This window comes from Ciconia boyciana, chromosome 3 (assembly GCF_034638445.1).
Source record: "Ciconia boyciana chromosome 3, ASM3463844v1, whole genome shotgun sequence".
Classification (NCBI taxonomy): Eukaryota; Metazoa; Chordata; class Aves; order Ciconiiformes; family Ciconiidae; genus Ciconia; species Ciconia boyciana.
Window position 1 is genome coordinate 94,434,191 of NC_132936.1, and position 12,759 is coordinate 94,446,949.

The following is a 12,759-nucleotide window of genomic DNA, read 5'->3' on the forward strand; positions in this document are numbered from 1 at the left end:
TCACACCAAGATGTCGGTAGGAACCCAAGGGACGTCATTGGGTCTCAACACTGCAAAACCAAAGTAAATCAGAGCAGATTCTGGCATTAATGCTGGCCTAAATGTGACAAGTTCAACAGTTAGGCTGTAAAAATTTGCGGTACAGGGGGAAAAAAGATAATTCAGAGAAATACTCAACCCCCCAAAACTTTCTGATCTCCCTTCTCCAGATTCTAATCTCATTTATGCTGGTGTAAATCCAGAGTGACTGCATAGACTTTGATAGCCTTTTCTCATACTACGGTAACAAACAAACAAAATCACTCCCTGGCACTCCATTAGTTACTGGCTTGTTACAGAAACAGGATCAAGTTATTAAATTAACAATAGATGCGTTCTGTAGAATTTTATTTATGGAATGTGGAAAGCTCTGAGATGCATCCTGTGGTTTGTACACCCTGCAACTCATATGTCTTCCCACGACAGCTTGTCACTGTTGTTCTCCTTGCGTTTGTCTAAATCTCTTCTGGAGAAACCATTCCATAATTGCCTGCAAATGTGAAAAGGTGTCAGCACGACAAATCCTCTTGAGGACAACCTCAAGGGACTGGACGATGAGCTCAGGCATGCTAATATGCAGAGAACAAGGATCTGAACTGAGTAAATTAGAAAGATAAATACCTAGGAGACCAATAACCCTATGAAAGTCCTGTCCCTTGAGATTTGTTGCTATGCCACACAAATTACAGCATTTACAATGTGCATGTCAACTACTTACTTACAGTGTCATATGTATCCTGTTTATTGATTAGTAAATGTTGGGTAAATGTGTATAAACCTTCAGTGTAAATAAGTTTTAAAAAGCTTAAACAGTAAACTCTTCACCTCCCTTTTAATGTAAAAGCCTACCTGACACTGATACCAGTTCACCTCTAAGACAATATTACAAATACCTGCGAAGGGTGCTTTGTTAAACATACTGCATTTGAGCTCCAGCAAGATTCTGCCCTCCCAACAGTGTTGCAGAGGTATGGTTTTTTTTAATTTCATCTCTTACCAACCCAAACTCACAGGTTTATGCTGGTGCTATGGAGAGGACCGTAAGGGCATGCCTGTGTGAGCACAGCAGTCCTAACACCCTCTCTCAGAGCTGGGAATGACCCATCTTGGTGGGAACATTGCCTGACAGGAGCTGCAGGATGCTGGGTCATTTACACGTTAATGCTGCAATATGGTGAAATTCTGCCACATGCCTTATTTAGCCAAAGAGAATATCTGAAGTCCTAAGACATCCTCTCATTAAGCAATGTCTCCTGTTAATTACACTGAGCTTAGTGAAAGCTGGAAGAGCCCATGGTGGCTTCCTCTAAGACCAGGGATGTCCTGGTTGGATGCAACATAGCACTGGACTAGACAAAGCTCTCTTCAGGGCCCAACAGCAGCACTGACCTACAGCGTTTCTGCAAATCTGCCGCTAACCTGCAGCTCTCTTCTCTCTCCTCATCCCCCTGAATGTTTCCATTTGGCTGCCCATTTCCATGACCTACAGAGACAGTGTGTTTCAATAAAATATGAACACAACTACATTAACTGAAAGGTTGCCCTGAGTATCGCTCAGAAATCAGACTCGGCCAGAATGTGCTCAGGGCCCAGCTTTGGGAGCGCGAGGAGGTGCGTGGGATGAAATGGGTGCCTGGGGAGCGTCCCTTTCTGCCCTCCCTTCCCACCCATCACTGCCTCGTGCTGACAAACAGCCTTGCTGGAAGCGCTGGGGCTGGTTAGCATCTGAAGGACATTCAGGGCCAGAGCTCAGCTTAAGATAACATGCCCAGAGTGCCTTGGCAAAAGAAAAATTCCCCTCTGTCTCCCACTGCGTGGGCAGGCTAATTACTGTGAAGAAAGTGGCGTTCAAAGGGGCAAGTCCAGCATAAGCAAGCAGGAGAAGCAGAAAGGATGTAGATACCCTGTCACAGGATGACAGTCAGAAAGTGCCCAGACAGTAGGGCTGCCTCTGTTACTTATAGCCATTAGGAAAAGCTCTTCATCATTTGCTCATGGATCCCACAGCAATTCCTGCCATTCACTCACACTGCTAAACAGGAAGCAATTCCCCTGATTTATGGAGCTTGGGCACTCAATTAAGAAAAAAAAATTAGTAATGGGAGACAGAGGAGACCCAATCTTGGATTGTTTGCTTGGATTTTAGTCTCAGCCATCCAACAGACATGTAACCTCATTGGGGAAGCTGTGACCTGCTCTCAGGGACAGTGACAAAAAGGGGAAGGGACTCCTAGGCTGTCACACTCCCTCCTGCTGCTCTGCTCCTCTTGTTCCCTGGAACCAACATACAGAAGTAGGGTCTACCAGCCCTTTCGGAGACAGCACTCCTTGCAGTGGCCACCACCCTCTCCCCAGCATCATAATCCACAAGGGAAAGAAACGCCATCCACTACAGAGTGCCCTGCATCAGCAAGACGCTCAACACAAGCTGGTGGAGGTCTGTTTTTTTTTTTTTCACCTGTGTGTAGAGGGGTTCATAGATGTCCACGCCATTGTCCTGACTGTGGGAAAGTGTCTCAGCTCCCCGTTTCCAGATGAAGCGAGCTGGTGGGTTGGAGTTGACAGTGCAGCGGAGGAAGACAGTCTTCTCCTGGTAGAAGCTGCCACGTACATCGCTGATGGTCTGGTGAACGGTGAGAACAGGTTCATCTAGATCTGAAATGAAGGTAAGGAGGGCCGCAGCAGTTGTTAGTGAAGCTTGGTCTGCACGTACAGCCTGCAGAGCAGATGATGCTCCAGGCGCCATAGAAGAGAGGGGAAGCTCCCACACATTTGGCTGATGACAGCTGCTGAATTAAGAGCTGATCTGAGGGCAGGTAACACAAACAATATCTAAAGGGAACAGACAGGAGAAGCCAAAATTCTCCCGCTCACCACACAACCTTCAGAGAATAGAAAACACGGTCTGGTTTGCAGATCCCATGTGGCCCTTGAGCAAACTGCCTGCCTCCCACATGCCTCTCAGACCACTGGGCTGCTTCACCTTCCCCAATGACACCCCACACTCCAAATCACCGCTCTCTACTTCAGTGAGAGGTCAGAAAGATCCCAGGAAACTCTGCTCCATCATCATTTCTTCTGCTCCCACTTTCCACTTCCCAAATCCCTCCTGAAATCATGGGGCTAAGCCCACAGCTGTGAGACGCCCACACAAAGGACATGACAAACCTTCAAGTCAAGGGGTGAGAGCAGAAGTCAGGACAAGATCAAGGAGCTGAGATGGAGAGTCATCTCCTAGACAGGAGCAAGTCTCGTGGGGTGCCACGGGAACATGAGATGGAAAACACCAAAAAGGTATGCACAATTTCTCTCTCTCCCTATTAAAATACCCTCTGTGTATTTTCTTCTTTTCAAGGTCTGTACTGACTCTCCCTCTCCAGCAACTTCTACTCACCGCATCCCTATCACCCAGCCCTAAACTGATCAGGTTCTTTTCTGTTTTCTCCCTTTACAGAAAACGCTTCTTCCAATTCCCTCACCATACCTGCACCACACATGCAGCCGTCGCAACTGGATCCATGATTATCAGCCACTTCACTTGCAAGGACACAAGCAATAGCCCTGCAGGGAGCATACTTGCTCTATCCACCCATGGCATGCTGTTCCCCAAGGGCTGCCCTCCTGCTAAGAAAAGGATCATTTTCTTGGGCTTTTGCACCAGACACCAATGTCTGAACATCAAGGAAGCATGGTGAAAACCTCAGAGGGGTTCTCCTCCCAGAACCACTTTGAGACTGATTGGGATTAAATGTAAAGTTGCCATTTGACAACATGGGACCAATTGACCCTCTAAAATTGAAATCTGTCCCCATGCCCTTAAGTATGTCTTATAAGGCATCTGTTGAGCTCAGCTGAAGCAATTCTACCTTTTTCAGCAGCCTTATGACCCCACCTTCAACTGCAAGGAAACTGAAGCACAGGCACCCAGTATCCCCTTGTGCTGCCAGCACTGTCTCCTGCACGCGTTAGCAGAGAGGAAGAGGACATGTGCTCATCACCTCCTGCTCTCCTATGCCACTTAATTTTCATGATATTTTATTTTAGAGATTTGTAACTTCAGAAATCTGACTCCCAGAAAGGAAGGGGGAAGCAAGGATGAGTTTCTGCTAATGCGTCATCCAAATAATGCATGTTCTCTGCTGAATCACAAGTGTCAACTTGTGGATTTGCATATTTTAATGAGCTGTATGCTTGGTAGACAGCAACTGTAATGGGACCTGAGATTTGTTGGTTTGACCACACCATAGCTCAGAGATATGAGTAGAGCCATTAGCAAAAAAAAAAAAAAAAACCAACCAAAAAACCAAAAAAAACCCCACCACAAACCAAATCAAAAAACAAAACCCAAAACCCAAGGCTGAAGAAAAACACACAGGTGGAGAAAAAAAGGCTCCTCCCCATACAGTGCTGTCTCCATGTAGCCATAGGGTGACTGAATTTTACACCAAATTCTCTTGGACCAGGACCTTGGGCACAGCCTCTCTTCTTTCCCCCTTTTTTGTCCTTAACCATCCTTTATTTGTTCACGCTTTACATGAGTAACTCTGTAGCTACCATCCTTCTGAGGCTCCATTTCTCAGCAGGATGCATGGCAAAACACTTCCCTTACTGACCAAAGAAGATATTCACCATTCAGGTCTCCTGGCTCCCAGCTACTCCCCATACAGAAAACATCTTCTTTTCGGTTGCTAAACCTTTCCTCCCTTGAATCTTTCAGCCTTCTTTTGTAGCAGTCAGCTCTAAGTCTAGCCCTCCTGAGAAAACCTAAAATAAGACCTACAACGATATGTATGTCCTTGATGTACAAGTAACGCCACTGATGTCAGTGAGCTGCACAAATGATAAATTTGGCCCAAGGCTGCTCATGGAGATGATCACGTGGGATGTTTCATGCACAATATAAGCTTGTAAACATCCATTCTTTCTTTTTCTTTACTTTCGCTCTCTCCGACATGGAAATACTCCAAACAGCAGCTGCCTCTCTGCCCGTATCTAACCAATACTTTAAAGCCTCACTTGATGCCCACTTGGGGCAAAGGAATAACTTGCTACACAGGTTAGTGTCTCCAGTTTAATATCTTCTTGGCACCAGTGGTGCTCTCTGCGCAACCTTGCTGTCTAATACTAAAAGTATGAGTGAGGACTAGCGCTAGCTGTCAAGGACACCAAGGTTCACATGAGGGTGATTACTTACCTCCAACTACAAATTGGGATGCGGGGAAAGAAGGGGTTTGTTTTCAAATTCTGGTTCATGCAGCTGAAGGTTGCCTGGGTGAGCGTTCAACAAAAACTGTGGCTTTTCCTATGTGTTCCCTTGTATCTACTGCAAATACTAGCAGAAAATAGTCTCTCCACCCCAAAAACCAAGTGAGCAGAACAGAGGTGCGTTACCAAGTCCATCTGCAGAGTAGATGTTAGTATGAGAAAGCCCTTGGCCACCCCATTAGCCCCATAGTTCTACAGGTCATAGCTGCACGAGGGACCACAGGACACTACATCGCTCTAGCTCCAGCCTGCACCCCAGAAGTAAAGGGAGCGCCCTCAGTGCGTAAAGAGATTCATGCCACAGTCCTGTTCTTAGAGACACAGGCCCTGGCAAGGTGTCATACTGAGGCTTGAGAAAAGCAAGTCCCCTTTGCAATGGAGAGTTATCATATGTCTCCACCACATGTAGGAGAAGAAATGGGCAGAGAAGCCAAGCAGATCTAGGTGGGTGTCAGAACTCCTCCAAACAAAGCTATGCAATGCCCATGAAGAAATGCTCATCCTGTCCAAAGTGGCTGCTGCTGAAGCAATCTATTTTCCCAGCCTGTAGGATGGTGCTCACGCTACGCTATTCCAATACAGAGTAGAGCAAGGAAGGAACAGAGACAGGCGCTGCTCCAAGCAATATAATACAGCTGTGGATCGTGAACCTATGAAAGCCTAAGGATGTTCAAGTCTACGGCATACTTTGTGAGGGTCACATCATTGTAGGGCTGGACAGTAGGACTGAGAGGAAGCAGTCAGGCAGCAGTTGCTGTCAGCAAAGCTCTGCCGAGACTCCAGGCAGGTACTGGGGTTTTGAAGCCTGGAGGTTGCTCCACTGGCAGCTAACCATAGTGCACCTCAGCACAGAAGACTGTCTTGCTAGGAGTGTGGGAACAGGTGGTGACAGGTTCGGGGAGAGTTCTAGCTGCTTTATCACGTTTTACATCTTTTTAGCATCAACTTCTCGCTGGCTAGGCCTTCTCAGAAGAGATGAGTGAGGAGAGGGATTTAGTGTTATTCAGGCTGGAGAAAACTGGAATAGTGGACAGCCAAGGACAATGAGCAGAACAGTAATCTTCCCCAAGAGAGCAAATCTCTTCAAAAGTTGCCTAGACCTTAAATCTTGGATTCCTCCCATATGGGGGTTATGGGATAAGTTTAATTTCCCTCCCTTTTGGCCACAGCAGCCCAAGAATAAACAACATTAAGCCAGCATGAGAAACCTTCAAAACTTGGGGCCCAAGGTAGAGAACCAATAACAGCATCTCCAGGACGCAAGAAGAATGGATGTTGCAACCAGCCAGAGAAATGCTGAGTCACTGAAACCAAGGGGTTCTCACAGATTCCTTCACGTTCACCCCTTCGCAGCTCAGCCTCCTCAGGTGCATCCCAGAGTCTTTTGCTCTGTTTCCACCATGCTGCAGAGGTAGCAATGGTGGGAGCAGGGCACTGATTTCAGGAATGCCCCAAGCATCTGGGGCACTACCAATTTCAAGAAGCATCGGTTTGCTTGAAGCATTGCCAGCTTCAAAAGTAAGACAAAGAAAGCAGAAACCATCTACAATGCTACATCCCAGACAAGTGCTAGGGACCTCTGGAAGTGACAGACATCACGGCACTTAGATAAGAGTGACTCACATGGACAGGCAGAGATATCTTTTTTGTGGATGGATCTAATCTCCTAGGGGTAAGGGACCCAGGAGACACCACACCAGTCTCTTTGCTCCTGAATCAGGTGTGCGTGGTCCTAGGGCAATGCAGCTCCCTGCCGGCCCTGCAGCGAGGCAGAGACATGCAGTAGAACTGTGGGAAGGTCTGGGTTGCCGCTAAACGACTTACACTGCACATCTACTCGAATGGACTTGATGGCAGGGACCCCAACCCCATTTTCTGCTTTACAGTAATAGCGGCCCCCCTGCAGCCTTTGGATCTTCTCAATCCGAAGGGTCTCGTTAAGCACTGACGTCTCTTGGAATTTGTCCGATGCGCTGCCAGCAGTTTTGGTCCATCTCACCTGCACGAGAAGAACGAGAGAAACGCAAGCAATCAGTGACACAAACTAGAAATCCCAGGGGACAGCAGCGATCCCTTTGCTCCTCTTCCCCCTCCTCCCTAGCCATTCTCAAAAATGGGCCCTACAGCACCACCAGACCTTACCAAAGTTCAACTGCTCATCTCAGTATGTCTCAGTAGACCAGGTGCTGATTCTCATCCATCACCAATCTCTAAGTCCTAGCGTCCAGGATAACCACTCAGTTCACCCAGACACACACTGCATATTTACCATGCCTGCTCTGGTCCTGTAAACCCAGGAACTTGGTTAGTTTTATACCACTATCTGCAGAGCCCAGGACGTTCAGCATTAAGCCTTGGGACCGCATGTGGCTGGTAGACCACAAAGCTACAGCAGACATCAGCTCACAGCTACAGAGCTTTTATTGCAGTCAACAGTCTTTCATCTTTCTCCGGACAGCAAGGCTATTTCTGCTGTTTGCTTTTCCAAGTAAGGGTGAGAAAATGCAGTTGCTATCTGGCTCTTGCCCCTTTCCCACAGGGAACCCCTGTGTATGTTATTTTTATAAGTCATCCTTTTGCAATACACAAGCTTTTACTTAGATTTTAAAGATACAGAAAAGGAAAAGAAAAAATCCCTTCAGATTTCAAGCTATCTTGCATTTTTTCTCCTTATGTTACATGCCTTAAGATCCTGGCTTGCAGGGGCAACAGAGCTGCATGATATTTCATGGTGAATGGTGGCAAGAGGACAGCACTCCTCAAGATTGCATGGTTATTCTTATGTCTGGAATGAGGTACAGCCCTAGCAGTGGTGGTACAAGCTTCCCCCTTGTTTTCTGCAGTCCAGAAAATGAAAGAGAGAGAAGGCTTTTCTCAGCCCATTGGTTTCCTATATCTGCAACCTCCCTTCTAAAGGTTCTTGACTGGTGGTCTCCCACACTGGTGCCCATCTAGACTCTGGGGCTGAGATCCAGCAAGATCAGCCAACAGAAAGGAGGTAGACTTTCATTCAACATTGGCCACAGATTAGATGGACCAGATACCTTGACTCCTCCCCCAGGTTTTGCCTAAAGCTCACTGCCACCACCTGATTGATGCTGATGCTCTACAAAGAGCAGGGGTGTCTACATCCCACTCCCAGAGCCTTAGGCCGAGCAGATTTTCAGAGCTAATAACCATGGATTTATTTAGCCTTTGTAGGCTTATTATGAAATTGTCTGAGGGCCCCAAGACTCTCAAGAGTCTCCTGTTTGCAAGGACACTTCAGACAGCTCTTTAATCTTTTCAATTTCAATCTAATGTAAGTATTTTGGCCACATTTTCATGCTTTAATGACTGGCTGATAGAAGGGAAAAGAAAAGATTAAACAAAGGTTAGGATAAGAGCTTAGTTGGGGAAGAAATCTATCCATGAGAAAGAAGGGAGGGCAGAGATAGGACGTGTGCCACGTTTTATGTGTGCAGGTTCCAGCCTCCCTGGTCACGCCTGGTTCCACGCTCTGGTGTCCCCTGTGCATGTCCGGGCAATGACAAGCCACAATGTTGCCCACTAGCATGCTGTCTGCATCGGGCTCTGCTCCAGCAATCTCTCTGGCTACTCAGGCTCTCAGGCTCAAATCCCCACAAGCTGACAGCACCTTCCCACACATTCAACATCCTTATCAGGGCCAGCCCTACCGTCTTCCTCGTTTCTGATGTACACAGCTATCATCTGCCCATCACTGTCACAAGCCTAGGCTGGTCACTTTTGCTGGCCTGGCTCAGACCATTTCCTTTTTTTCCAGCATCATTGTTGCCAGCATATGCTTTGATGGATAAACAATTTCAAATCCTGCTGGCTGAGTCTCTCTCCCTCTCCTTTGTTATCGCCTCTTAGCCGAGTAGCTCCTCAAAAGCAAGTCCACAGAGGTGTTGATTGGTGTACGCAGATGGACGGCTTCTCAGCACAAATATCTTTGGCAGGATTGGGGAAGGTAGCCAAGAAGGCACACATATCATACTTAGGTCCCTTCAGTGTTTTCTGGCACATCCAGCCTCGTTGTATGCACCAGCTGCCACTCCTACCACGCTCTGTCCCGGAGCGGGCAGATCCATGCTCTGGTCCAGTATCTCTGTAGACACATCCACACTAACATTGAACCAGCCTGCTTGAGTATCTGAAGGGTGGGAAGGTGGCTGCATGGGGCTTGAGGCTATGCAACCCTCTAGGGACCCTGGGGAAAGGTTGCAGCAGCTAGCCAAGCTCAGCTCTGTACCTCTCCGTTGAACTGTGACTGTGACCACAGCATGGATATATCCAGCACTGCAAGTCTGAATCTGCCTCTGGTCGGTGGCCATAAAGCAATGACCAGTGGGCTCTGCGTTGGGCTTGGTGAAGCGCGCTACAAACAACTTCCTGAACTGCCCCAAGCAGGTTCCCCTTGTCTGTACATTCAGAGAAGCTGAGAGACTGATGGAACATGAAGGACCAACTCCTATGGCCAGCACATGCAGGAAGCCTCCTCTAGCCTGTTCAGGCTGTTCCTGCTTTGTAGTAAGAGGGTTAAAGTTTTGAGCGTGGTTTGTATAATGGGTTCCGTTTGGGCTTTCGGTTTTTTGGGGCACTTCACATACTGAAGACCACTAGAAGGTCTGTGTTGGCTCCTGCAAAGCTTTGTGGACTGTTTTCCATGAAAGTAAGGCTAGATGCTTCCTAGCTTAACAAGCTAGTGCTTGCGCTATGGGGCATCCCTACTTGACTCCAACATGTAGGAGAAAGCTGGGCACCCCACTGTCCACAATTCTTCTTTACGTGGAGACTACAAAGAAGTGCCATGGGGAGCAAGGGTGACAGGCAAGACTGAAAACTTACCTGTGGCCGGGGGTGTCCTGTGACCAGACACTGCAGAACCAGCGTGTCCCCCTCCCGAATTGTGTAAACGCGTTCACTGATGTTGTCTTCCTTCACCACGCATGCTTGCCCAGCATGGATGATTTGGGCCTGAGCAGGAGCTGCGGAGAGGAAAGAAGAGGTAAAGAGGGAAACAAGCAGCACCCTAGCCCCTTATGCCCACTGCCCAGGGTGGCTGCTCCCACAGCAGGGTGGAAAAGCCACCTCTTAAGCCACAGAGGGGAAGAGCCAGACAGTGCTGGGTATGAGACACAAAGGCCTCAGGAGATATAAAATTGAGTGATTTTCCCCATCTCCTGGGTGGCTGGTATCAACTGCTATTTTAAAACCTTTGGTCCTGTTGCGATGAGCAACTCTAGGCACTGGAAAGCAGAATATGGAGCTTTTGGGGGGGACCCTCCTGCATGAGCTGAGGACCAAGAATTCTCTGCTCTCATCTCTCCCAGAGAGGTGTATGTGCAAGTGGTTAAAGCAGGGACCTGGTCAAATCACAACTGCTCTACACCTGTCTAAAACAGGCCTGGTTATTGTGATTTACCTTGCAGGGGGCTGGGATAACTACCGAGCAGAGTCAGAAGGGGTCCTGAAGCTCTGTACAGCTTTTAGCACACGTCCCTTGAACAGGCATAGCACACGCTGCAAGGAGAAAGAAGTCTTTCCCAAATTACACAGCAACCTATCTCAGCCCTAAGTCAGAGGGAACAGCCTCTGCAGAACCTGGGGGCCCATAATCTCTAGGGATCTCTCCAGCTAGGGCTCCAATCAGAGCCCAGTTACTGCCAGTCCAGCCAGGAAAACAAGTGAAGACCGGTGCTGTGGAAAAATACATGGAAAGAAAGTTCCCAGAACAAAGTTTAAAAACTTCATGCCCGCCAAATGGCAATTATGTCCCACTGTAGCCCTGACCAACAGCAGGGAGAGACAAGCTCTAAAAGAACAGCTCCAGAGTCCTGTGCAAACAGCCCTTGGGTCCCTACTCCAAAAGCTTTTGTGTGATCACTGAAGCGGCTGAGACGTATTGAAGGTGACTGCACAGCCCAACGGGACACCTGTGCTTGTTCAAGGGGAAAACTCCAGTCGCACTTCAACGAGCAGAGAAACCCACAAACGTGTCTAAGAATCGGTGCCTCAGTGAGAGTCCCCCTGGGACACTTCCCCGTCTTGCTACAACGCTTCCAGGTGACTGCAGTCACAGCTCTAGCTTGCGTTAGTGAAATACAATGCAAATGAACAAACCACTGAGGAGACGATCAAAGGGTTTAAATCAAGGAGCCTTAGCAAGCCTTCTGAAACAAGCACAGATTTCGCACAACCTGTTAAAGCTGAACTGAGCACCCACTTTTTTCTCAAGGTTAGTTGAGCTTCAAATACTACTTTTTTTTTTTTTTTTTTTCATTCTTTTTGGCATGACCAAAATGCCCTAAACCAAATCACCTGGGGAAGGGAAGTGCTCAGATTTATGCTGGTTTAATCCACCAGCAGCACAGACCTAGGGCAGGCTGGGCTCGGGCAGTGGAGGAGATCTGCCTTTGAGGTCAGCCTGCACAAACTGGTCTCACCAGAATGTACTGACCAAGCAGCAGTGACAAGAGTGGACACAGGGCTAGTGGGCAGCAAGCTGCTCTTGCTGCTGGGGCTCCACAGCCTGCCATGGCCACCCAGCACCCAGGCAGCAGCACTGCACTTGCAGCAAGCTACTCCCTCTTCTTGCATCTCTTCTGTCTTTCCAGCATGGTGGCACTTCGTTAAAATCATTATTACTGTCTAAACTGTTGACTAACAGAAATAACATGTGTATTTGAATAATATGATGGCACAAACACGGACGAATCCCTCAGCCTCTCCTGTCTTCCCCCTCTAGCAGGGCTCCCAGGAACGTGCCCTGCTATCGCTCGAGCATCACGGAATGCTGAAACCGACTGTCAAAGCTTCACTGATACAACTGAGCAGATGAGTGACCTTCCCCTGCCTGGGTGGCAGAAGAGTCTTGTTGAACCCAGGAGAAATATATGTGCTTACATACATCTGTGTGTTTGTATACATATACATGTATGGCTATACATACAGATATGTAAATACAACATTAAGTAAAATAGTGACTTATCAGGAAAAGACATCATGAATGCTTGTCAAGCGAACAGTGGCAGAGGAGTAATTCAGAAGCCTATATAACCTTTTCCAATACACCTTAATCCAAATGACAGTCTCTTATGCTGTTTCAGGCCTTTGATCAGTCCTTTGCAGACCTGCCTTTAACCCCACATGCGCTCACAGTGCCGAGACCCAGGCTGTAATGCTGAAAAATCCCTGCTCTGTGATTAAAAGAGAGACCCTGTCCCTTCCCATCCTGTACCATATTCCTCCCCATCCCCAATCTGTGCTGCCTGCATTTCAGTGGGGTCGTGGCACGCTGCAGCAGCAAAGCCCTTGTAACCTCTCTTCACAGTCTCTGGGCTGCATTTGCCAGCTGGTGGCTCTATTCTCCCTTTGCAAACATGACCTTCCTGCAAAAACTAATTTCCAGCCACCCCATGGAGAATCAGAATATTTATCTGCAACTCTAGC

General features: G+C 47.8%; 1 protein-coding gene across 1 annotated transcript in view; it reads right to left on the reverse strand.

Moving 5' to 3' along the window:
• MDGA1 (MAM domain containing glycosylphosphatidylinositol anchor 1) overlaps window positions 1–12,759 on the reverse strand; it is a 147,806-nt gene that overhangs the window by 86,893 nt on the left and 48,154 nt on the right. The window contains exons 2-4 of the mRNA XM_072858179.1: window positions 10,156–10,295; window positions 7,129–7,303; window positions 2,498–2,694 (exon numbers count right to left, since the gene is read on the reverse strand). Of these exons, the coding sequence (XP_072714280.1) occupies window positions 2,498–2,694; window positions 7,129–7,303; window positions 10,156–10,295 (512 nt within the window). The remainder of the gene's footprint in view (window positions 1–2,497; window positions 2,695–7,128; window positions 7,304–10,155; window positions 10,296–12,759) is intronic.